Source organism: Somniosus microcephalus, unplaced genomic scaffold (assembly GCF_052327205.1).
Source record: "Somniosus microcephalus isolate GS21.2 unplaced genomic scaffold, FLI_Smic_1.0 unresolved_chr7, whole genome shotgun sequence".
In the NCBI taxonomy this organism is placed as follows: Eukaryota; Metazoa; Chordata; class Chondrichthyes; order Squaliformes; family Somniosidae; genus Somniosus; species Somniosus microcephalus.
In genome coordinates this window covers 9,541,454-9,568,360 of record NW_028225185.1, presented here as the reverse complement: position 1 = coordinate 9,568,360, position 26,907 = coordinate 9,541,454, and the positions used below count along the sequence as shown (strand labels likewise).

General features: G+C 46.7%; 1 protein-coding gene across 1 annotated transcript; it reads left to right on the top strand.

The window, feature by feature from the left end:
• The first annotated feature begins 13,856 nt into the window (after positions 1-13,856).
• Positions 13,857-24,776, top strand: LOC147086495 (immunoglobulin kappa light chain-like). Its single transcript, XM_085978360.1, has 6 exons — positions 13,857-13,954; positions 15,669-16,004; positions 17,085-17,375; positions 19,022-19,138; positions 19,248-19,306; positions 24,503-24,776. Exons 1-6 carry the CDS (start codon positions 13,912-13,914, stop codon positions 24,536-24,538), a joined length of 882 nt encoding a protein of 293 aa, XP_085834486.1. The 5' UTR covers positions 13,857-13,911; the 3' UTR covers positions 24,539-24,776.
• The last annotated feature ends 2,131 nt before the right edge of the window (positions 24,777-26,907 follow it).

Genomic DNA, 26,907 nt, shown 5'->3' with positions numbered 1-26,907 from the left:
GACTTACAGAGCCGCCTCTGAAGCCTGAGAATCGCTTTGCCCCTTTACAGCGAATCTACTATCCCATTTGAGCGTTCAATATTTATACCCTTTTCCAGTGGTATTTCCTTTAAGGTTTTCTGCTGATGTAAGCTAATTATCTCTCGTCATTTTTCTGCTGACCCCTGCAATTCTTACAGTCACCTCAGCTGGTAGCATTACAGAATCGTATCTCTCTGCTAGGTGTTTTCAGTTTACCATAAAAAACGGTGTAACAGCAGGTGCGTTTTATTTGATGTCATTTTTACAAAGGCAGATGTTTGTGCTTCTTTCCGAAGTGTAAATTAGAACACCTTGCACAGGGTGAACTTTTGTCTTCTTCCCAAAGGTTCAGGCTGTCAGGAGCCTTTAACCTTCTGTTTCAATAAGGTTATTGATTCAGTGTCAACAACGTATCTTATCTCTATAGCCAGAATGCTATCACAGCTTTTTCATAATTTGGGTTTCTAGATTTCCAAACCCAGTTTGTCATGTTTTGATAAGGCTAGAATTCTTTCATAGAATGGTGTATTTTCCTGAATAGGTTAGATGGCTTATTCCTTCACAAGATGAAGCAGAAAAAGAGCACATATGACAGATGTCAGATCGAAAATACATCTGAGAATCAGGCTAAATATAGAAAGTTCAGAGGAGAAGTGAAAAAGAAAATAAGAGGGGCAAAGAGAGGGTATGAGAATAGAATGGCAGCCAACATAAAAGGTAATCCAGAAGTCTTTTATAGGCATATAAATAGTAAATGGGTAGTAAGAGGAGGGGTGGGACTGATTAGGGACCAAAAAGGAGACCTACGCATGGAGGCACAGGGTATGGCTGAGGTACTAAACGAGTACTTTGCATCTGTTTTCACCGAGGAAGAAGATGTTGCCATTGACATAGTGAAGGAGGAGGTAGAGGAGATACTGGATGGGATAAAAGTTGATAAAGACGAGGTAGTAGAAAGGCTGGCTGTACTCAAAGTAGATAAGTCACCAGGAGCGGATGGGATGCATCCTAGGGCGCTGAGGGAAGTGAGAGAAGAAATCGCGGAGGTACTGTGGCCATAATCTTCTAACCCTCCTTAGAAATGGGGGTGGTGGCAGAGGACTGGGGAATTGCAAATGTTTCACCCTTGTGAGAAAAAGGGTGTAAAGATAAACCCAGCAACTACAGGCCGGTCAGTTTAACCTCTGTAGTGGGGAAGCTTTTAGAAACAATAATCAGGGGCAAAATTAACAGTCACTTGGACAAGTGTGGGTTAATTAAGGAAAGTCAGCACGGATTTGTTAAAGGCAAATTGTGTTTAACCAACTTGATCGAGCTTTTGATGAGGTAACAGAGAGGGTTGATGAGGGTAATGCAGTTGACGTGGTGTACATGGATTTCCAAACGGCGTTTAACAAAGTGCCACATAATAGGCTTGCCAGCAAAGTTGAAGCCCATGGAATAAAAGGGACAGTGGCAGCATGGATACGGAATTGGCTAAGTGACAGGAAACAGAGTAGTGGTGAACGGTTGTTTTTTGGACTGGAGGAAGGTATACAGTGGTGTTCCCCAGGGGTCGGTACTAGGACCACTGCTTTTCTTGATATATATTAATGACTTCGACGTGGGTGTACAGGGCACAATGTCAAAATTTGCAGATGAAACAAAACTTGGAAGTATAGTGAACAGCGAGGAGGAGAGTGATAGACTTCAGGAAGATATAGACAGGCTGGTGGAATGGGCAGACATGTGGCAGATGAAATTTAACGCAGAAAAGTGCGAAGTGATACATTTTGGTAGAAAGAATGAGGAGAGGAAATATAAACTGAAGGGTATAATCCTAAAGGGGATGCACGAACAGGGAGACCTGGGGGTATATGTGCACAAATCATTGAAGGTGGCAGGGCAGGTTGAGAAAGAAGTTAAAAAAAACTTACGGGATCCTGTGCTTCATGAATAGAGGCATAGAGTACAAAAGTGTGAAATTATGATGAACCTGTATAAAACACTGGTTCGGCCTCAACTGGAATATTGTGTCGCATTCTGGGCACCGCACTTTAGGAAGGTTGTGAAGGCCTTAGAGAGGGTGCAGAAAAGATTTACGAGAATGATTCCAGGGATGAGGGACTTCAGTTACATTGATAGACTGGAGAAGCTGGGGTTGTTCTTCTTAGAGCAGAGAAGATTGAGAGGAGATTTGATAGAGGTGTTCAAAATCATGAGTGTTCTGGACAGTGTAGATAGAGGGAAACTGTTCCAATTGGCAGAAGGGTCGCGAACCAGAGGACACAGATTTAAGATGATTGGCAAAAGAACCAAAGGCGACGTAAAGAAAAACCTTTTTACGTAGCGAGTGGTTAGGATCTGGATGGCATGAATGGCCTTCTTCTGTGCTGTAACCATTCTATGATCCTATGATTCTATTCACCTCAACTACTCCCTACGGTAGCGAGTTCCACATTCTTACCACCCTCTGGGTAAAGAAGTTTCTTCTGATTTCCCCATTTGATCTGTTGGTGACTATCTTATATTGATGGCCTCTAGTTTTGCTCTTCCCCACAAGTGGAAACACTCTCGCTGTGTCTAATCTTATCAAAACCTTTCATCATTTTAAAGACCTGTATAAGGTGATGATGGGATAGTGCTGAGTACCGTTAAACAATAGTGGATAGCAGTTCTGATGAAAGGTTATCGACCTGAAATGTTAACTCTGTTTCTGTCTGCACAGATGCTGCCTGACCTGCCGAGTGTTTCTGTTTCCACTTAGATCCCTTTAATCGCATTGGAAGGCACATCCTGAGAAACAAGAAGCAGCGCCACCCCGTGGTAATCGGACGCAACTAGAAAGGCAAGAACTTAACTCTTCTCCCCCGAGGCACCGTGTGTTGTGTGAAGCTGGTGACTGCTGGGTCTTATTAGGACACAGCACGTAAAGTCACCTAGAGAAGACTCTAGTAGACTAGGTATTAGCACCCACCATGTAAGTGTCTTTTAACACCAAGAGACCATCAAGTAATTATCAATGAGGCATCAAAGGATTAAACAGTTCAGTAATGGCGACAATAAAACTACCGGATTGTCGTAAAAACCCATCTGGTTCACTAATGCTCTTTAGGGAAGGAAATCTGCTGTCCTTACCCGGTCTGGCCATTGTGTGACTCCAGACCCACAGCAATGTGGTTGACTCTTAACTGCCCTCTGAAATGGCCTAGTGAGCCACTCAATTGTACCAAACCACTACAAAGAAGCATACAAGGACCTTCCCCACGTGGACAGCAGTGGTTCAAGAAGACGGTTCCCCACCATCTGCTCAAGGGCAATTAGGGATAGGCAATAAATGCCGGCCTCGCAAGTGACGCCCACGACCCGGGAATGAATTAAAAAAATTCTGTACCAAAAATTCCTTACCTAAGAAAGGATATACATACCATAGATTTAGACAAGTTGAGCCAGTGGGCAAATACATGGCAGGTGCAGTATAACGTGGATAAATGTGAAGTTATCCACGTTGGTAGAAAGAACAGAAAGGCAGAGTATTATTTAAATGGTGATGGATTGGGAAATGTTGATGTACAGAGGGACCTGGGTGTCCTTGTACACCAGTCACTCAAAGCAAACATGCAGGTGCAGCAAGCAGTTAGGAAGGCAAATGGTATGTTGACCTTCATTGCGAGAGGATTTGAGTACAGGAGCAAGGATGTCTTACTAGAGTTATACAGGGCCTTGGTGAGACCACACCTGGAGTACTGTGTGCAGTTTTGGTCTCCTTACCTAAGAAAGCATATACTTGCCATAAAGGGAGTGCAGTGAAGGTTCACCAGACTGATTCCTGGGATGGCAGGACTGTCGTATGAGGAGAGATTGGGTCGACTAGGCCTGTATTCACTAGAGTTTAGAAGAATGAGAGGGGATCTCATTGAAACGTATAAAATTCTGACAGGGCTAGACAGACTGGATGCAGGAAGGATGTTTCCCCTGGCTGGGGGGCCTAGAATGAGGGGTCACAGTCTCAGGATATGGGATAGGACATTTAGAACATAAGAACATAAGAAATAGGAGCAGGAGTAGGCCAATCGGCCCCTCGAGCCTGCTCCACCATTCAATAAGATCATGGCTGATCTGATCCTAACCTCAAATCTTCTATCACTCTGCATCCAACCTAACCCATGTGATCTCCCGGGAGAGGCGAAAAACCAGATAAAGCCCCAATGGCCAATTTGGGAGAAAAAAATCTGGGAAATTCCTCTCCGACCCATCTAGGCGATCGAAATTCTTCCAGGAGATCACTCTGTCCCTATATTTTCTACAGTACTTACCTTCTGGAAAGGCGATCTCCACCCCAGCCAGGAACAGGAATAAAACCATCTCCTGAAATCTAACAGAATTAGAACACAGTAGGAGCAGAACAAGGCTACACGGCCCCTGGGCCCACTCCACTACCCACAGGGCCATGACCATTCCGAACCTAGACTCATGTCCAATTTCCTGCCCGCTCCCCGTAACCCTTAATTCCCTTTACTTCTAGGAAACTATCTATTTCTGTTTTAAATTTATTTAATGATGTAGCTTCCGCAGCTTTCTGGGGCAGCAAATTCCACAAACCTACCACCCTCTGAGTGAAGAAGTTTCTCCTCATCTCAGTTTTGAATGAGCAGCCCCTTATTTTAAGATTATGCCCCCTAGTTCTAGTTTCACCCATCATTGGGAACATCCTCACCGCATCCGTCCGATCAAGCCCCTTCACAATCTTATATGTTTCAATAAGATCGCCTCTCATTCTTCTGAACTCCAATGAGTAGAGTCCCAATCTACTCAACCTCTCCTCATATGACCACCCCCTCATCCCCGGGATTAACCGAGTGAACCTTCTTTGTACTGACTCGAGAGCAAGTATGTCTTTTCTTAAGTATGGACACCAAAACTGTATGCAGTATTCCAGGTGCGGTCTCACCAATACCTTGTACAACTGCAGCAATACCTCCCTGTTTTTATATTCCAACCCCCTAGCAATAAAAGCCAACATTCCATTGGCCTTCTTAATCACTTGCTGCACCTGCATACTAACTTTTTGAGTTTCGTGCACCAGGACCCCCAGATCCCTTTGTACTTCAGTACTTTCCAGTTTCTTGCCATTAAGATAATAACTTGCTCTATGATTTTTCCTGCCAAAGTGCATAACCTCACACTTTCCAGTATTGTATTCCATCTGCCAAATCTCTGCCCACTTACTTAGCCTGTCTATGTCCCTTTGCAGGTTTTTTATGTCCTCCTCACTCACTACTTTCCATCCCATCTTTGTATCATCTGCAAACTTTGATATGTTACACTCGGTCCCCTCCTCCAAATCGTTAATATAGATTGTAAAGAGTTGGGGACCCAGCACTGACCCCTGCGGAACACCACTAGTTACTGGTTGCCAATCTGAGAACGAACCATTTATCCCAACTCTCTGCTTTCTGTTAGAGAGCCAATCCTCCACCCACGCCAGAATATTACCCCCAATCCCGTGATTTTTTATCTTGAGCAATAATCTTTTGTGTGGCACCTTGTCAAATGCCTTTTGGAAGTCTAAATACACTACGTCCACTGGTTCCCCTTTATCCACCCTGTATGTTACTTCCTCAAAAAACTCAAGCAAATTTGTTAAACATGACTTCCCCTTCATGAAACCATGCTGAGTTTGTCCTATTAAATTATGTTTATCCAAATGTCCCGTTACTGTCTCCTTAATAATGGACTCTAACATTTTACCAACCACAGATGTTAGGCTAACAGGTCTATAGTTTCCAGCCTTCTGCCTACTACCCTTTTTAAATAAGGGTGTTACATTAGCAGTTTTCCAATCTGCCGGGACCTTTGCTGAGTCCAGTGAGTTTTGGAAAATTATTACCAATGCATCCACAATCCCTACCGCTACTTCCCTCAAGACCCTAGGATGCAAGCCATCAGGTCCAGGGGATTTATCCGCCTTGAGTCCCATTATTTTACCAAGTACCACTTCCTTAGTGATTTTAATTGTATTTAGTTCCTCCCCCCCTAGAGCCCCCTGTTTGTCCAGTGTTGGGATATTCTTAGTGTCCTCTACTGTAAAGACTGATACAAAATAATTGTTCAGTGTTTTTGCCATCTCCATGTTTCCCACCATTAATTTCCCGGTCTCATCCTCTAAGGGACCAACATTTACTTTAGCCACCCTTTTTCTTTTTATATAACTATAGAAACTTTTACTGTCTGTTTTTATATTTTTTGCTAATTTACTTTCATAATCTATCTTCCCTTTCTTAATCAATCTTTTTGTTATTTTTTGCTGTCTTTTAAAGACTTCCCAATCCTCTATCCTCCCACTAGATTTGGCTACCTTATATGCCCTTGTTTTTAGTCGGATACTATCCTTAATTACTTTACTTAGCCATGGATGGCTATCTTTTCTTTTACACCCTTTTTTCCTCAGTGGAATATATTTTTTTTGGAAGTTGTAAAATAACTCCTTAAATGTACACCACTGGTCATGTACCGTCTTACCCTTTAATCTATTTTCCCAATCCACTCTAATTAATTCCGCTCTCATACCTTCATAGTCTCCTTTATTCAAGCTCAGCACGCTTGTTTGAGATCCAACCTTCTCACCCTCTAATTGAATATGGAACTCAACCATGTTATGGTCACTCATTCCAAGGGGATCCTTTACTAGGACATTTTTAATTAATCCTGTCTCATTACACAGGACCAAATCTAAGGTTGCTTGCCCCCTGGTCGGTTCAGTTACATACTGCTCAAGAAACCCATCCCTAATACACTCAATGAACTCTTCCTCAAGGCTGCTCTGCCCAATTTGATTTGTCCAGTTAATATGATAATTAAAATCCCCCATAATTATAGCTGTTCCCTTATTACAAGCCTCAACTATTTCCTGATTAATACTCCGTCCAACAGAGTTGCAACTGTTCGGAGGCCTATAGACTACACCCACTAGTGTTTTTTTCCCCTTATTATTCCTTATCTCCACCCAAACTGTTTCACTATCCTGCTCCTTTGACCCAATATCATTTCTCTGTATTATAGTGATTCCTTCCTTTATTAACATAGCCACCCCACCTCCTCTCCCTTCCTGCCTGTCCTTCCTGATTGTTAAATAACCTGGTATGTTTAATTCCCAGTCATGGTCACCCTGCAGCCATGTTTCTGTAATGGCCACAAGATCATACCCATATGTCATTATTTGTGCCGTTAACTCATTCATTTTGTTACGAATGCTACGTGCATTCAGATAAAGAACTTTCAAATATGTTTTGTAACACTTAGTTCCTGTTTTTTCCCTTTTTAGTACTTTACTTTTTACTCCATACCTTCTGTCCCTTCCTGACACATTCTGTTTTTTAATTCCCCCACTGCTACCTAAGTCTATGACCTTCTCTGTTGTCATTTCTATTATTTGCTCTCTAGAAACCTCCCCCCCACTAATTAGTTTAAAGCCCTCTCTACAGCCCTAGTTATATGATTCGCCAGGACTCTAGTCCCAGCACTGGCCAAGTGGAGTCCGTCCCAACAGAACAGCTCCCTCCTGTCCCAGTACTGGTGCCAGTGTCCCAAGAAGCAAAACCCATTTCTCCCACACCAGTCTTTGAGCCACGCATTTAACTCTTTAATTTTATTTATCCTAGCCAAATTCGCTCGTGGCTCAGGTAATAACCCAGAGATTATTACCCTTGAGGTTCTGTTTTTTAATTTGACCCCTAGCTGCTCATACTCCTTTAACAGAACCGTCTTCCTTGTCCTATCTACGTCGTTTGTACCAACATGGACCACGACAACTGGATCCTCCCCCTCCCACTCCAAGTTTCTTTCCAGCCCAGAAGAGATGTCCTTAACCCTGGCACCAGGCAGGCAACACAGCCTTCGGGACTCCCGCTCTTGACTGCAGAGAACCCTATCTATCCCCCTAATGATACTATCCCCTACCACTACAACATTTCGTTTTACTCCCTCCACTTGAATGGCCCCCTGTACCACGGTGCTGTGGCCAGGTTGCTCATCCTCCCTGCAGTCCCCGCTCCCGCCCTCACAGGGAGTAAGAACCTCGATCCTGCTGGACAAGAACAAGGGCTGCGTCTCCTTCAACACTACATCCTGGATCCCTGTACCTTCCTCACTCGTAGTCACACCGTCCTGTCCCTGACCACGGACTACATCTGCAGTAATTAACTTCATAGGTGTGACCATCTCCTGAAACATAGAGTCCAGGAACTTCTCCCCCTCCCTGATGTGTCGCAGTGTCCGAAGCTCAGTCTCAAGCTCCATAACATGGAACTTGAGTTCCTCTAGCAGCAAACACTTGTCACAGATGTAATCACCGTGAGCCTCAATGGGGTTCACCAGCTCCCACATCTTGCAACAGTAACACATCACCTGCTCCATTCTATATAATTAATTTAATTTCTTATTATTAGTTATGAAGACCCTGCCCAGATATATATGATAATATCACACCACTATTCAATAGGACTTACCAACTTAAAGGTATGAAAGAGAAGAGAAGGAAGAAAACCAACCAACCAGCTGATCACCAACCTCCTCCTTGAATACTGTCTGTGGAGCCTGTTTGGTTGACTCGTCTCGCTGCTCCACCTCCGCAGTGCTGTCTAAGCCTGGGAGTGGGGAATAAAACAGAGCAAAAAACACACCCTCACCTCCCACTTATCCGAACTCTCCCACTTAGCAAAACTCCAACAGCACTCAATGCACAAAGCACTCCGTGCACCGCACTAGCCCCTCCCCTTTTATACCCAGATTCTACTTCCTGTTTAAACTGCCCAAGAGTTTAAAAAACCCTTAAAAAATTAAACTTACTTCAAATAATTGACTTCGTAACACACTAAAATTCACAAAATACACTTAAATGATTTTTCTCCCACTTAGCAAAACTCCAACAGCCCTCAATGCACAAAGCACTCCGTGCACCGCACTAGCCCCTCCCCTTTTATACCCAGATTCTACTTCCTGTTTAAACTGCCCAAGAGTTTAAAAAACCCTTAAAAATTTTAACTTACTTCAAATAATTGACTTCTTAACACACTAAAATTCACAAAATACACTTAAATGATTTTTCTCCCACTTAGCAAAACTCCAACAGCACTCAATGCACAAAGCACTTAGGGCTGAGATGAGGAGGAATTTCTTCACTCAGAAAGTGGTGAACCTGTGGAATTCTCTACCACAGAAGGCTGTGGAGGCCAAGTCACTGAATATATTTAAGAAGGAGTTAGATAGATTTCTAGACACAAAAGGCATCAAGGGGTATGGGGAGAGAGCAGGAATATGGTATTGAGATAGAGGATCAGCCATGATCATATTGAATGACGGAGCAGGCTCTAAGGGCCGAATGGCCTACTCCTGCTCCTATTTTTCTATGTTTCTATGTTTTTAATTATAAATGTGGGGTGCCTGAGGGGCTGTGAGATTCCTAGTCCATAAAGAGCTATGTGCAAAGAGGTTCTTAGCAGAGCATCGTGGCTAAGTGCATGGTACGATCCTCTCTCAGTGCCCCGATGGGAAGCCTCTTTGTAAGTATTTAGGCCCATGTTCGGAAACTCTTTGTCGCTGAAGTACTATTAAAGTGCTAATGATACCAGTCTCATTGCCTGAGCCCTACTTGGAATTATGGATTACAACAAAGTGTTAGCATAGTCTCATCATGGCAGCTTCCTTCAAATATTCCACCTGCTCCCAGATCCTGCATGTATTGTACTTTGAAACATAGAAACATAGAAGATAGGAGCAGGAGTAGGCCATTCGGCCCCTCGAGCCTACTCTGCCATTCAATGAGATCATGGCTGATCATCCAAATTCAGTACCCTGTCCCTGCCTTCTCCCCATAACCCTTGATCCCTTTAGCCTTAAGAAATATATCTAACTCCTTCTTGGATATATTTAATGAATTGGCCTCAACTGCCTTCTGTGGTAGAGAATTCCACAGGTTCACCACTCTCTGGGTGAAGAAATTCCTCCTCATCTCAGTCCTAAATGGCTTACCCCTTATCCTTAGACTGTGACCCCTGGTTCTGGACTCCCCAACCATCGGGAACATCCTTCCTGCATCTAGTCTGTCCAGTCCTGTCAGAATTTTATAAGTTTCAATGAGATCCCCTCTCATTCTTCTATACTCCAGTGATTATAAGCCCAATCGACCCAATCTCTCCTCATACGCCTTTCCTGCCATCCCAAGTATCAGCCTGGTAAATCTTCGCTGAACTCCTTCCATGGCAAGAACATCCTTCCTCAGATAAGGCGACCAAAACTGCACACAATACTCAAGATGTGGTCTCACCAAGGCCCTGTACAACTGCAGTAAGACATCCTTGTTCCTGTATTCAAACCCTCTCGCTATGAAGGCCAACATACCATTTGCCTTCTTAATCACCTGCTGCACCTGCATGCTTACCTTCAGCGACTGGTGCACAAGGACACCCAGGTCTCGTTGCACTTCCCCTTCTCCCAATCTATTGCCATTCAGATAATAATCTGCCTTCCTGTTTTTGCCACCAAAGTGGATAACCTCGCATTTATCCACATTACATCCGCATCTGCCATACTTCTGCACAATCACCCAACCTGTCCAAATGATCCTGGAGTTTCTCGGCATCCTCCTCACAGCACACATGCCCACCCAGCTTTGTGTCGTCTGCAAACTTGGAGATATTACATCTAGTTCCCTTGTCTAGATCGTTAATATATATTGTGAATAGCTGGGGTCCAAAGGCCGATCCCTGCGGTACCCCAGTAGTCACTGCCTGCCACTTGGAAAAAGACCCGTTTATTCCAGCTCTTTGCTTTCTGTCTGCCAACCAGTTCTTTATCCAAGTCAATACCTTGCCCCCAATTCCATGTGCCTTAACTTTACACGCTAATCTCTTTTGCGGGACCTTATCGAAAGCCTTCTGAAAGTCCAAATACACCACATACATGGCACTGAAATTGGCTGCCACCTCTTGCCTGACACGGTGCTCTGCCCTCTTGTGGTGAGAGCACTTGGAGTGCTAAACAGGGGCAGCTGAGGCTCAGTTGGTAGCACTCTCGCCTCTATCAGTAGGTCGTGGGTTCAAGTCCCACTTCAGAGACTTCAGCTCATAATATAGGCTGAGACCCCCAGTACAGTACCGAGTGATTGCTGCACTGTTGAAGGTGCAGTCTTTTGGATGAGACATTAAACTGAGGCCCCGTCTTCCTCTCTCAGGTAAATAATCACATGGCACTATTTCGAAGAAGAGCAGGAGATTTCCCCCAGTGTCCAAGGGCCAATATTTATCCCTCAAACAACATCACTAAATTACAGGATCGCTGGTCCTTAACAAATTCAAAAAGAAAATACTGCAGATGCTGGAAATCTGAAATAAAAACAGAGAATGCTGGAGAAACTCAGCCAGTCAGGCAGCGTCCGTGGAGAGAGAAACAGAGTTAACGTTTCAGGTCAATGGCCTTTCGTCAGAACTGGAAAAAAGCAGGAAACGGAACAGATTTTTAAGTAAGTGTAGAGGCTGGGAAAGGGGGGAGGGGAGGAAAGAATAAAAGGGAAGGCCTGTGATAGGATGGAAGGCGGGAGAGATTAAGGGACATTAAGAGATATTCAAGGCAAGATATTCAAGACTGTTTGTGGGAGCTTGCTGTGTGCAAATTGGCTGCCACGTTTCCTACATTACAACAGTGACCACACTTCAGAAGGTACTTCATTGGCTGTAAAGCGCTTTGGGACGTCCTAGGTTCATGGAAGGCGCTATATAAATGCAAGTCTTTCTTTCTTTCAACAGGGCGACCATCGTTACATCCAATTCATGACAAATATGCCCAGTTTGCCAGCCATTAAAGAAGGGAGGCCTGGTGCTCCCCTTCCTCTGCCACCTGCTTGAGGGCTCAGTTTCACATTCAGAACAGTATCATGGACACTGCACAAAGCAAGGAGGCAGCCCTTACCCCGACACCGTAAATATCTGCTCTTGAGAACCAAGAACTGGGTGTAGCCTTTCATTTGGGTTTTAATATATAGATCTCACAGTAGAGAAACAGACCATTTGGCCCAACTGGTCCATGCCGATGTTTCTGCTCCACACGAGCCTCCTCCCATCCTATTTCATCTCACCCTCTCTCTATATCCTTCTTTCCCTTTCTCCCTCATGTGTTTATCTAGCTCCCCCTTAAATGCATCTGTGCTATTCGCCTCAACCACTCCCTGTGGTAGCGAGTTCCACATTCTCACCACTCTCTGGGTAAAGAAGTTTCTCCTGAATTCCCCATTGGATTTATTAGTGACTATCGTTTATTTAAGACCTGTAGTTTCGGGCACCCCCACAAGAGGAAACATCTTCTCTATTTCTACCCTATCGAACCACTTCATAATCTTAAAGACCTCGATCAGGTCACCCCTCAGCTTTCACTTTCCTAGAGAAAAAAGCTCCAGCCTGTTCAAGCTTTCCTGATAGTTATAAACCCTCAGTTCCAGTATTATCCTCGTGAATCTTATTTGCACCTTCTCCAGGGCCTCTATACCCTTTTTATAATAAAACGGGTCATTTTCAGGTTGGCAGACTGTAACTAGTGGGGTACCGCAAGGATCAGTGCTTGGGCCTCAACTATTCACAACCTACAACAATGATTTGGATGAGGGGACCAAATGTAATATATCCAAGTTCGCTGATGATACCAAGCTGGGTGGGAATGTAAGTTGTGAGGAGGATGCAAAGAGGCTTCAAGGGGATATAGACAGGCTAAGTGAATGGGCAAGAACATGGCAGATGGAATATAATATGGAGAATTGGGAAGTTATCCACTTTGGTAGGAAAAATAGAAAAGCAGAGTATTTTTAAATGGTAAGAGATTGGGAAATGTTGGTGTTCTGAGGGACTTGGGTGTCCTTTTACACAAATCACTGAAAGTTAACATGCAGGTACAGCAAGCAATTAGAAAAACAAATGGTGTGTTGGCCTTTATTACAAGAGGATTTGAGTACAAGAGTAAAGAAGCCTTACTCCCTGGTGAGACCACACCTGGAGTATTGTGTACTGTTTTGGTCTCCTTACCTAAGGAAGGATATACTTGCCATAGAGGGAGTGCAATGAAGGTTCACCAGACTGATTCCTGGGACGGGGGGATTGTCCTATGAGGAGAGATTGAGTAGACTAGGCCTATATTCTCTAGAGATTAGAAGAATGAGAGGTATTCTCATTGAAACATGCAAAATTCTTACAGGGCTAGACAGGGTAGAAGCAGGGAGGATGTTTCCCCCTGGCTGGAGAGTCTAGAACCAGGGGTCACAGTCTCAGAATAAGGGGTCGGCCATTTAGGACTGAAATGAGTAGAAATTTCTTCACTCAGAGGGTGGTGAATCTTTGGAATTCTCTACCCCAGAGGGCTGTGAAGGATCAGTCGTTGAGTATCTTCAAGACAGACACTGATATATTTTTGAATAATGAGGGAATCAAGGGATCTGGGGATAGTGCAGGAAAGTGAAGTTGAGGTCGATCATCAGCCATGATCTTATTGAATGGTGGAGCAGGCTCGAGGGGCCGAATGGCCGATTCCTGCTCCCATTTCTTATGTTCTTACAATAGGGAGAGCAGAACTGTGCACAATGCTCCAAGTGTGGTCTCACTAATATGACTTGAAATGAGGGCTTTTTGTAAAACAGATGCTGTGTGGGTATGTGTGGGTGTGTGAGCACTTGACATGCATAAACAGGAAACCCACACAGAAAGCTTTCTGCCTCGGCACCACTTTCCAGTCCAATCGTACTTTTATTAATAAACACAGCGCGTGATTTCCGCAATTCGCTCTGCCTTTCACACCTCCCTCGCACTGACCTATTGAGAGCCATTTCTCTGCGAGCTGCCGGGTCGTGGCTCAGAGTTCATTGGGTCACCGGCAATGAGCTTCTTCGGCCTCTGCACGCTGTGCCATCTCTTCCAAGGTGAGATATCCTTAGATGTTTTAAGACAGCCGGGAAGGGTTTGGAGAGAGTCAATAAGGAGAAGCGAATTGATAGAGTAAAGATCACACTTGGCTAGCCTGTCCTACTATTCAGTGAGATCATGGCTGACCTCTATCCGGACTGGATCATAGAATCCTAGAAAGTTACAGCGCGGAAGGAGGCCATTTCGGCCCATCGTGTCCGCGCCGGCCAACAAAGAGCCCTCCGGCCTAATCCCACTTCCCAGCTCTTGGTCCGTAGCCCTGCAGGTTACAGCATCCCAAGTGCACATCCAAGTACTTTTTAAATGTGGTGAGGGTTCCTGCATCTACCACCCTTTCAGGCAGTGAGTTCCAGACCCCCACCACCCTCTGGGTGAAGAAATTCCCCCTCAAATCTCCTCTAAACCTTCCACCAATTACTTTAAATCTGTGCCCCCTGGTTTTTGACCCTTCTGCTAAGGGAAATAGGTCCTTCCTATCCACTTTATCTAGGCCCCTCATAATTTTATACACCTCCATCCACCCGCCTGGGTTCCTTGTCCCTTGGTGCCCTAGGCAAACAAATATCAATCAACCTCAGATTTAAATTGATTAATTGAGCATCTACTGCCTTTTGAGGGAGAGAGTTCCACACTTCTACTGTCCTTTGCGTGAAGAAGTGTTTTCGAGATGAAGTCTTTGATAGAGTAAATAGGAGAAGAGTTAAGATAGAGTCAATAAGGAGAAGGGATATATAAGAACATAAGAAATAGGAGCAGGAGTCGGCCATTCGGCCCCTCGAGCCTGCTCCGCCATTCAATGAGATCATGGCTGATCTGACCTTGGGCTCAACTCCACTTCCCTCCCCGCTCCCCATTACCCTTGACTCCCCTGTTGCTGAAATATCTGTCTATCTCAGCCTTGAATATATTCACTGACTCAGCCTCCACAGCTCTCTGGGGCAGAGAATTCCAAAGATTCACGACCCTCTGAGAGAAGAAATTCCTCCTTATACCCGTCTTAAATGGGCGGCCCCTTATCCTGAGACTGTGTGACCCCTGGTTCTAGACTCTCCAGCCAGGGGGAAACAGCCTCTCAGCACCTACCCTGTCAAGCCCGCTTTTGAGAGAGTTAACAAAGAGCAGGGTTTTGGTAGCGTTAATAAGACACAGGGTTTGGAAAGAGTCAATAAGCGAAGGTTTTTGATAGAGTAAACAATGAGAGACTGTCTCCATTGTCGGGAGGGTCGATAACCAGAGGAAAGAGGCAGAGGGGGAGATGAGGATAATATTTATTATGGAGCGAGTTGTTGTGATCTGGAACGCGCTGCCTGAAAGGGCGGTGGAAGCAGATTCAATAGTAACTTTCAAAAGGGTATTGGAGAAATATTTGAAAAGGAAAAAAAAGTTGCAGGGCTCTGGGGAAAGAGCAGGGGGGAGTGGGACTATTTGGAGAGCTCTTTCAGAGAGCCGGCACAGGCAGGATGGGCCGAATGGCCTCCTTCTGTGCTGTAAGATTCTACATGTAATTTCACATTCAACTTTAACTTTAAAAAAGCAACTCAGATATTCAGCAAAGTGGAAATTTCAACCAATAACAACACCGCAACTTTAAAGCCGACAAGCGCCTTAAGATGGATTTTTAAAAATGATTTGTCGTTATCAAGTTATGCCCGCCAGAGGTTGGCTTCGGGCCCATAACCTGTTGTTAATATTTTTTTGTCTCCTTCTCAGTTGTGTCTCAGTCGGCATTGTTTCAGTCTCCGCCGGTTCAGACGCTTGCTGTCGGGAGCCTTGTTAAACTGCAATGCCAGACGCGGAGGATGACGGGCGGCGTTGTGTCCTGGTACAGACAGTGGCACCGTGAGGAACTACAGCTGGTTTACAAAGTGGGCCAATTCGTGAGGCCAGAGGGAAGATTTTCCGGCGAGATATGTAATGAATCGGGTAATTATACCCTGGTCATTGCAAATGTCCAGAGAAATGATTCTGGGCTGTATTACTGTGCCGCTCCAAGTCACACTAACAAGACCCTAATATTCGGAAATGGCACCAAGCTCGTGATCACAGGTAATCTTCACAACTATTTCATAGAAACATAGAAGATAGGAGCAGGAGTCGGCCATTCGGCCCCTCGAGCCTGCTCCGTCATTCAATGAGATCATGGCTGATCATCCAAATTCAGTACCCTGTCCCTGCTTTCTCCCCATATCCCTTGATCCCTTTAGCCTTAAGAAATATATCTAACTCCTTCTTGAATATATTTAATGAATTGGCCTCTACTGCCTTGTGTGGTAGAGAATTGCACAGGTTCACCACTCTCTGGGTGAAGAAATTCCTCCTCATCTTAGTCCTAAATGGCCTACCCCTTATCCTTAGACTGTGACCCCTGGTTCTGGACTCCCCGACCATCGGGAACATCCTTCCTGCATCCAGTCTATCTAGTCCTGTTAGTATTTTATAAGTTTCAATGAGATCCCCTCTCATTCTTCTAAATCCAGCGAGTATAAGCCCAATCGACCCAATCTCTCCTCATACACATTCCTGCCATCCCAGGTATCAGCCTGGTGAATCTTCGCTGCACTCCCTCCATGGCAAGAACATCCTTCCTCAGATAAGGCGACCAAAACTGCACACAATACTCAGGATGTGGTCTCACCAAGGCCCTGTACAACTGCAGCAAGACATCCTTGCTCCTGTACTCAAACCCTCTCGCTATGAAGGCCAACATACCATTTGCCTTGTTAACCGCCTGCTGCGCCTGCATGCTTACCTTCAGTGGCTGGTGCACAAGGACACCCAGGTCTCGTTGCACTTCCCCTTCTCCCAATCTATTGCCGTTCAGATAATAATCTGCCTTCCTGTTTTTAACACCAAAGTCGATAACCTCGCATTTATCCACATTATACTGCATCTGCCATGCTTCTGCACAATCACCCAACCTGTCCAAATCATACTGGAGTTTCTCAGCATCCTCCTCACAGTACACACGCCCACCCAGCTTTGTGTCGTCTGCAAACTTGGAGATATTACATCCAATTCCCTCGTCTAGATCATTAATATATTTCATTCAATTGTGCATTTATACATCAATTAAAACGCGTCTTGTTTAACTGTCAGTTCGGCCTCCGTTTTATTTACCGAATTTAGCGGATCCCCCGGTTATATTTCTCTTAACTCCGCCGCCAAATGACATTTCCTGGACGGAAACGGTGCCCTTGATGTGTTTGGTGAGAGGCGCGTCTCCTGATTCCCTTCCCGTCCGCTGGACTGTTTCGGGCCGGGTTACCGAGGGACCGAGCGATTCCGGGACGGTGGAAGCGGACGGGAGCTACACCGTTAGAAGCCACATCACCGTCTCGGCGGAAACTTGGCGCAGCGGTGGCGTCTGGACTTGCGCCGTTCCAATCAACTCGGCTGGGGATCTGATCAGCGACAGAGGTAACTGGAGATGAGACGAGTTAATAAGAGCTAATGATGGTGTTAAACTGCTGCATCAGAACTGTTGCTTTATATCTTAAACTACACTTTGTCTCTCTTTAGTAAAATTTTACAAAGTTGCCAATGTTGCATGCACCTCCAGACTAGCGGGCTCTAACGGAAACTTTAACCTCGCTTTTCCTTGGCCGGCCATTTGCTGCATTTATTTCTCCATGTTTCTAGCCTGACTATCTCGCTATCAGTCGCTGCACATCTTCCCTGCTTCATAAGAACATAAGAACATAAGAAATAGGAGCAGGAGTCGGCCATTCGGCCCTTCGAACCTGCTCCGCCATTCAATGAGATCATGGCTGATCTTCTACCTCAACTCCACTTTCCTGCACTATTCCCATATCCCTTGATTCCCTTAATATTCAACTGCTCACAGTACTCCAGGTGTGGTCTAACCAACAACAACTTGTATTTATATAGCACCTTTAATGTAGGAGTGTTATAAAATAAATAATTTTACACTGAGGCACATAAGGTGATATTAGGACAGGTGACCAAAAGCTTGGTCAAAGAGGTAGGTTTTAAGGAGTGGCTTAAAGGAGGAGGAAAGAGGAGGAGAGGTTTAGGGAGGGAATTCCAGAGCTCGGGGCCCAGGCAGCTGAAGGCACGGCCGCCGATGGTGGAGCGATGGAAATCGGGGGATGCGCAAGAGGCCAGAATTGGAGGAGCGCAGAGATCTGGGATCGTTGTGGGGCTGGAGGGGGTTACAGAGATGGGGAGGGGTGTAGGGGCTGGAGGAGGTTACAGAGATAGGGAGGGGTGCAGGGGCTGGAGGAGGTTACAGAGATAGGGAGGGGTGTAGGGGCTGGAGGAGATTACAGAGATAGGGAGGGGACGAGGCCATGGGTTTGAAAACAAGGATGAGAATTTTAAAATCGAGGCGTTGCCGGACTGAAAGCCAATGTAGGTCAGCGAGCACAGAGGGTGATGTGTGAACGGGACTTGGTGCGAGTTAAAATACGGGCAGCAGAGTTTACATCCTCTAGTGATATTGGATATAAGCAGCCCAGAACCAAATTCATCCCAAACGACTGCGCTTCCAATATGGGTTATATTGGGAGCACTAATATGGAAAGGCAGTATTTTACAAATGGCATGAGTTTGGAAAGTGTGGATGTACAGAGAGACCTTGATGTCCATATACACAAATCATTAAAGGTGGCAGGGCAAGTTGATAAGGTGGATAAAAAAGCATATGCGTTACTTGGGTTTATATAAGGAGATATTAGGACAGGTGACCAAAAGCTTGGCCAAAGAGGTCGGTTATAAGGAGCGTCTTAAAGGAGGAGAGAGAGGTGGAGAGGTTCAGGGAGGGAATTACAGAGATTAGGACCCAGGCAGTTGAAGGCACGGCCGCCAATGGAGGAAAAATGAAAATCGGGGGTTGTGCAAGAGGCCAGAGTTGGAGGAGCGCCGAGATCTCAACAACAGGAACAACTTGCAGTGATATAGGGCACAGTACATCATCTTGTGTTTAACGATTTAGGCAAAAAACGTCTTCAAATCCCAGTAGGCGAGGTTTCAGAAAAACACTGAAGGTAAGCTATTAGTTTGTGTTTCGTTCATTTCATCAGAGTTATTTCTTTGTTGTTCAGTGTCCCTGCGGAGCACGACCTGCCGCATCGCGCTTTACGCCAGCCTGGCGGCGGCCCTTCTTGTGCTGGGGATGGTCATTGTCACGGCGAGGCGGCGCGGCAAGACCCGCAAACCAGGTACTGCCTGTCTGAAGCTAACCCTCAGTTGAGTCTTTTGCCGTTTGCTGAAAGTGTCTCTTTGGTGTGTAAGTATGCACATTTAACTCTGATCTTCTCCTTAAATCAGAGAGTCCAGTCACAACCGACCGAGGTACAGATTCAAGAATAAACAACCCAGAAAACGAGGTAGGTGTGAGGAAGCTCAGCGATGTTATTTTCATTAGAGAGTGGGAGGAGTGGGACTAATTGGGTAGCGCTTTCAACGAGCCGGCACAGACAAGACGGGCCGAATGATTCCCTTCTGTGCTGTAAGATTCTATACTGGTATCAGGCGTTTCACTGATGTTCATGGACATGTCCATTGGTAGATACTTTAATGAGAGATTCACATTAATACAGCACGTTGTGCCTCTCTTGGAAACGACCCAAAGCGATTTGCATGCAATGAGTTGCTTAGAACAAGAACACTTTGCATCTATAAAGCGCCTTTAACGTCCCAAGGCGCTTCACAGGAGCGTTAATTAGAGAAAAGTTGACATCGAGCCACATAATAAGATATTAGGACAGGTGACCAATAGCTTGGCCAAAGAGATAGGCTTTAAGGAGCGTCTTAAAGGAGGAGAGAGAGACGGAGAGGTTTAGGGAGGGAATTCCAGGGCTTAGGGCCCAGGCAGCTGAAGGCACGGCCGGCAATGGTGGAGCGAATCGGGGGATGTGTACGAGGCCAGAATTGGAGGAGCGCAGAGATCTCAGAGGGTTGTAGGGCTAGAGGTGGTTACAAAGATAGGGAGGGGTGTAGGGCTGGAGGGGGTTACAGAGATGGGGAGGGGTGTAGGGCTGGAGCAGGTTACAGAGATAGGGAGGGGTGTAGGGCTGGAGGAGGTTACCGAGATAGGGAGGGTTGTAGTGCTGGAGGACGTTACAGAGATAGGGAGGGGTGTAGGGCTGGAGGAGGTTACAGAGATAGGGAGGGGTGTAGGGCTGGAGGAGGTTACAGAGATAGGGAGGGGTGTTGGGCTGGAGGAGGTTACAGAGATAGGGAGGGGTGTAGGGCTGGAGGAGGTTACAGAGATAGGGAGGGGTGTAGGGGCTGGGGGAGGTTACAGAGATGGGGAGGGGTGTAGGGCTGGAGGGGGTTACAGAGATAGGGAGGGTTGTAGGGCTGGAGGAGGTTACAGAGATAGGGAGGGGTGTAGGGGCAGGAGGAGGTTACATAGATAGGGAGGGGTGTAGTGGCTGGAGGGGGTTACAGAGATGGGGAGGGGTGTAGGGCTGGAGGGGTTACAGAGATGGGGAGGGGTGTAGAGCTGGAGGAGGTTAAGGAGATAGGGGGGGGTGTAGGGCTGGAGGATGTTACCGAGATAGGGAGGGTTGTAGGGCTGGAGGAGGTTACAGAGATAGGGAGTGGTGTAGGGCTGGAGGGGTTTACAGAGATAGGGAGGGGTGTAGGAGCAGGAGGAGGTTACATAGATAGGGAGAGGTGTAGGGCTGGGGGGGATACAGAGATGGGGAGGGGTGTAGGGCTGGAGGAGGTTACAGAGATAGGGAGGGGTGTAGGCCTGGAGGAGGTTACCGAGATCGGGAGGGTTGTATGGCTGGAGGAGGTTACTGAGATAGGGAGGCTTGTAGGGCTGGAGGAGATTACAGAGATAGGGAGGGGTGTAGGGCTGGAGGAGGTTACAGAGATAGGGAGGGGTGCAGGGGCTGGGGGAGGTTACAGAGATGGGGAGGGGTGTAGGTGCTGGTGGGCGTTACAGAAATTGGGAGGGGTGTAGGGCTGCAGGAGGTTACAGAGATGGGGAGGGGTGCAGGGGCTGGAGAGGGTTAAAGAGATAGGGAGGGGTGTAGGGACTGGAGGACGTTACGGAGATAGGGAGAGTTGTAGGGCTGGAGGAGGTTACAGTGATGGGGAAGGGTGTAGGGCTGGAGGGGATTACAGAGATAGGGAGGGGTGAAGGGGCTGGAGGAGGTTACAGAGATAGGGAGTGGTGTAGGGGCTGGAGGACGTTACAGAGATAAGGAGGGGTGTAGGGCTGGAGTAGGTTACAGAGATAGGGAGGTGTGTAGGGCTGGAGGAGGTTACAGAGATGGGGAGGGGTGTAGGGCTGGAGGAGGTTACAGAGATAGGGAGGGGTGTAGGGCTGGAGGGGGTTACAGAGATAGGGAGGGGTGTAGGGCTGGAGGAGGTTACAGAGATAGGGAGTGGTGTAGGGGCTGGATGGTGTTACAGAGATAGGGAGGGGTGTAGGGCTGGAGGAGGTTACAGAGATGGGGAGGTGTGTAGGGGCTGGAGGAGGTTACAGAGATAGGGAGGGTGTAGGGCTGGCGGAGGTTACAGAGATAGGGATGGGTGTAGGGCTGGAGGAGGTTACAGAAATAGGGAGGGGTGTAGTGCTGGAGGAGGTTACAGAGATAGGGAGGGGTGTAGGGGTTGGAGGAGGTCACAGAGATAGGACGGGGTGTAGGGGCTGGAGGAGGTTACAGAGATAGGGAGGGGTGTAGGGCTGGAGGGGGTTAGAGAGATGGGGAGGGGTGTACGGGCTGGAGGAGGTTACAGAGATAGGGAGGGTGTAGGGCTGGAGGAGGTTACAGAGATAGGGAGGGGTGTAGGGGCTGGAGGGGGTTACAGAGATTGGGAGGTTTGTAGGGGCTGGAGGAGGTTACAGAGATCGGGAGGGTGTAGGGCTGGAGGGTGTTACAGAGATAGGGAGGGGTGTAGGCCTGGAGGAGGTTACAGAGATAGGGAGGTGTGTAGGGCTGGAGGAGGTTACAGAGATGGGGAGGGGTGTAGGGCTGGATGAGGTTGCAGAGATAGGGAGGGTTGTAGGGGCTGGAGGGGGTTACAGAGGTAGGGAGGGGTGTAGGGGCTGGAGGTGGTTACAGAGATAGGGAGGGTTGTAGGGGCTGGAGGAGGTTACAGAGATAGGGAGGGGTGTAGGGCTGGATGAGGTTACAGAGATGGCGAGGGGTGTCGGGCTGGAGGAGGTTACATAGATGGGGAGGGGTGTAGGGCTGGAGGGGGTTACAGAGATAGGGAGCGATGTAGGGGCTGGATGGGGCTACAGAGATAGGGAAGGGTGTACGGCTGGAGGAGGTTACAGGGATAGGGAGGAGTGTAGGGGCTGGAGGAGGTTACAGCGATAGGGAGGGTGTAGGGACTGGAGGGGGTTACAGAGATAGGGAGGGTTGTAGGGCTGGAGGGTGTTACAGAGATGGGGAGGGGTGTACGGCCTGGAGGAGGTTACAGAGATAGGGAGGGTGTAGGGCTGGAGGAGTTTACAGAGATAGGGAGGGGTGTAGGGGCTGGAGGGGGTTACAGAGATAGGGAGGTGTGTAGGGGCTGGAGGAGGTTACAGAGATCGAGAGGGTGTAGGGCTGGAGGGGGTTACAGAGATAGGGAGGGGTGTAGGGCTGGAGGAGGTTACAGAGATAGGGAGGTGTGTAGGGCTGGAGGAGGTTACAGAGATAGGGAGGGGTGTAGGGGCTGGAGGGGGTTACAGAGATGGGGAGATGGAGCCCATTACTGATCTTTCTGAAATAATTCTTACACGGTAATCAGTGAAATTGAAATGATATTCATAAGTGGAGCAGCATAAGCTTTTCTTAAATTCGTGTTTCCTGTTCTTAAATTAATCTAAAGTCACTCAGGTGGGAGACCTGTCATTCCCATTTTGATTCAAACTTATACTGACTCAGAATAAAGTTGAGCAGGAGGGTGAAGATATATATTAATGACTTGGATGTGGGTATACAGGGCACAATTTCAAAATCTACAGATGATACAAAACTTGGAAGTATAGTGAACAGTGAGGAGGAGAGTGATAGACTTCAGGAAGACATAGACAGGCTGGTGAAATGGGCGGCACGTGGCAGATTAAATATAACGCAGAAAAGTGCGAAGTGATACATTTTGGCAGAAAGAATGAGGAGAGGCAATATAAACTGAAGGGTACAATCCTAAAGGGGGTGCACGAACAGAGAGACCTCGGGGTATATGTGCACAAATCGTTGAAGGTGGCAGGGCAGGTTGAGAAAGCAGTTAAAAAATCTTACGGGATCCTGGGCTTCATAAATAGAGGTATCGAGTACAAAAGTGTGAAATTATGATGAACCTGTATAAAACACTGGTTCGGCCCCAGTTGGAGTACTGTGTCCAATTCTGGGCACCGCACTTTAGGGAGGATGTGAAGGCCTTAGAGAGGGTGCAGGAAAGATTTAGGAGAATGGTTCCAGGAATGAAGGACTTCAGATACGTGGATGGACTGGAGAAGCTGGGCTTGTTCTCCTTAGAGCAGAGAAGATTGAGAGGAGATTTGATAGAGGTGTTCAAAATTATGAGGGGTCTGGACAGAGTAGATAGAGAGAAACTGTTCCCATTGGCTGGAGGGCCGAGAACCAGAGGACACAGATTTAAGGTGATTTGCAAAAGAAGCAAAGGCGACAGGAGGAAAAACCTTTTTACACAGCGAGTGGTCAGGATCTGGAATGCGCTGCCTGATAGGGTGGCGGAGGCAGACTTAATCTGGTCTTTCAAAGGGGAGTTGGATAAGTTGCTGAAGGAAAAATAATTGCAGGGCTACGGGGAAAGGGTGGGGGAGTGGAACTAGCTGAGAGTCGGTGCAGGTGCAGCAGGCGGTTAAGAAGGCAAATGGTATGTTGGCCTTCATAGTGAGAGGATTCAAGTACAGGAGCAAGGATGTCTCGCTGCAGTTGTGCAGGGCCTTGGTGAGACCACACCTTGAGTATTGTGTGCAGTTTTGGTCGCCTTATCTGAGGAAGGATATTCTAGCCACGGAGGGAGTGCAGCGAAGATTCACCAGGCTGATACCTGGGATGGCAGGAATGACGTATGAGGAGAGATTGGGTCGATTGGGCTTATATTCGCTGGAGTTTAGAAGAATGAGAGGGGATCTCATTGAAACTTATAAAATTCTAACAGGACTAGACAGACTAGATGCAGGAAGGATGTTCCCGATGGCGGGGAGTCCAGAACCAGGGATCACAGTCTAAGGATAAGGGGTAAGCCATTTAGGACAGAGATGAGGAGGAATTTCTTTACCCAGAGAGTGGTGAACCTGTGGAATTCTTTACCACAGAAGGCAGTTGAGGCCAATTCATTAAATATATTCAAGAAGGAGTTAGATATATTTCTTAAGGCTAAAGGGATCAAGTGATGTGGGGAGAAAGCAGGGACAGGGTACTGAATTTGGATGATCAGCCATGGTCTCATTGAATGGCGGAGCAGGCTCGAGGGGCCGAATGGCCTACTCTTGTATGTTTCTATGGCACGCGTTCGACGGGCTGAATGGGCTTCTTCCGTGCTGTGACCAATCTATGATTCTATGAATCTGTGAATTGTATTCTCACGTTGTTCCCTCACAGATTCTGTACGCGCGCCTGGCATTTGGTGCGGATTAGACATCAACATGAGAATGGAAAGTTCTTGCGAACACCGTCCTGCCCCGATGTGACGAGTTGTCGACCTTTAGATATAAAGCGTCACTCACCGCATCATCAGTACCAACCGGTGTTCAGTGACTATTCCAATTACTGGGCGCTATTTATCCCTTAGCTCCCAGTGTGATTGTACTCTGCCTGCAGATGTGATTAATGATTTTTTTATAACATCTTTATTACCGTTTCAATAAAGCAATTATCTTTTCTGAACAATCTCATGCCGATTTAGAATTTGTTCTTTATCATATCGAGAGACACCACAGCAGAGAACCGGATTAAAAAATATAGTTGCTAAAGGGGCAATTATCGAAAGATTCATGTTCTGCTTAACTGTTAGAAGAGAGAATTGCATTTCTACAGCGCCTGGCGCGACATCAGGACGCCCCAAAGCGCTTCACAGCCAATGAAGGACTTTTTGCTGAAGTGTGTGTCGGTGGGATCTTGCTGTGCGCAAACTGGCGGCTGCGGCCCCCTACATTGGAACAGTGACTACACTTCAAAAGTGCTTAATTGGCTGTAAAGCGCTTCGGGACGTCCCGAGGTCGTGTGTGGTGCTATATAAATGCACGTCTACCTTTACTTGTAGAAACGGAAATGTTGTAAAATATCTTTTATTAAATTTTATCCAACGTACAGGTAGTTCCATTTATAACTTATAAAATTCTGACAGGACTGGACAGACTAGATGCAGGAAGGATGTTCCCGATGGTTGGGGAGTCCAGAACCAGGGGTCACAGTCTAAGGATAAGGGGTAAGCCATTTAGGACTGAGATGAGGAGGAATTTCTTCACCCAGAGAGTGGTGAACCGGTGGAATTCTCTACCACAGAAGGCAGTAGAGGCCAATTCATTAAATATATTCAAGAAGGAGTTGGATATATTTCTTAAGGCTAAAGGGATCAAGGGATATGGGGAGAAAGCAGGGACCGGGTACTGAATTTGGATGATCAGTCATGACCTCATTGAATGGCGGAGCAGGCTCGAGGGGCCGAATGACCTACTCCTGCTCCTATCTTCTATGTTTCTATGTTTCTATTTAGTTACAATCGGGAAATATACTTGCAACTCAGAGGTGGAGCAATTTCCAGTGTACAATACAATCACCTCTCCAGCTTCACCTCATATGAGAATTAACCAGATACTTATACAGGGGCTAAAAGTTTTAAATTATAAGAACAGTTTGCATAGACCAGGCTTGAATCCCCATGGATATAAAAGATTAAGGGGCGATCTAACTGAAAAGTTTAAGATGCTTCAAGGAGTTGAAAGGGTGGAGAGAGAGCAAATATTTCCCCTGGTGGGGGGCGGGGGAGGGGGGAGGGTGTGGGGGGGGGGGGAGACCAGAATAAGGGGACAACAACTTAAAATTAGAGCCAGGCCGTTCAGGGGTGATGTCAGGAAGCATTTCTTCACTCAAAGGGTGGTGGAAATCTGGAACTCGCTCCCCCCGCCAAAAAAGTGCAGTTGAGGCTGGGGGTCAGCTGAAAAGGTCACAACTGAGACGGATGGATTTTTGTTAGGCAATAGTATTAAGGGATATGGAACTAAGGCGGGTAGATGCACTGCACCAACTCGCCAAGGCTTCTTTGGCAGCACCTCCCTAACCCGCAACCTCTTCCACCTAGAAGGACAAGGGCAGCCGGTGCATGGGAACACCACCACCTCCAAGTTCCCCTCCAAGTCACACATCACCCTGACTTGGAAGTATATCGGGCCGTTCCTTCATCGTCGCTGGGTCAAAATCCTGGAGCTCCTTCCCTAACAGCACTGTGGGAGCACCTTCACCACACGGGACTGCAGCGGTTCAAGAAGGCGGCTCACCACCACTTTCTCAAGGGGCAATTAGGGATGGGCAATAAATGCTGGGCCTTGCCAGCGACGCCCAGATCCCATGAACGAATATAAAAACATGATGCAGCTAAGAAACGTCCCGATCTGCACATTCCCGAGGAAACTCTACTGTAGGGAATTGATTACTGTGGAAATTTCCCTTTGGGGGATGTACTACATCACTTTCATGGGGAGAGGGTGGAACACTGCAGCGCTCTCTGTAGAATTTCACGTTTCCGGTCCACACCGCCTGTTACTTTATTCTCAATTGCAAATCAGAGAAGGGAAATACTTAGACTGATCTGACGCTGACGGATAAAGTAAAATAACCACCTATGGGGCAATCCTGTCTCTGGCCTAATATTCTCTCCCCAATATCGTGCAAACCTGGGAGCTTGAACTTAGGAATCGCTAGACGAGAAAAGGCCAAGGTCCACCGTGTTCGCCAAATCTCATCGAGAAGCTTTTGTAATTCGTGTACCGAGGGGATAGAAACTTGCC

Excerpts from the sequence above, each read along its gene's own strand:
- LOC147086495 (XM_085978360.1), top strand. The coding sequence starts at position 13,912 with ATGAGCTTCTTCGGCCTCTGCACGCTGTGCCATCTCTTCCAAG. Across the intron at positions 16,005-17,084 it reads CACCAAGCTCGTGATCACAG|CGGATCCCCCGGTTATATTT; the intron begins GTAATCTTCACA and ends TACCGAATTTAG. Across the intron at positions 19,307-24,502 it reads TAAACAACCCAGAAAACGAG|ATTCTGTACGCGCGCCTGGC; the intron begins GTAGGTGTGAGG and ends GTTCCCTCACAG.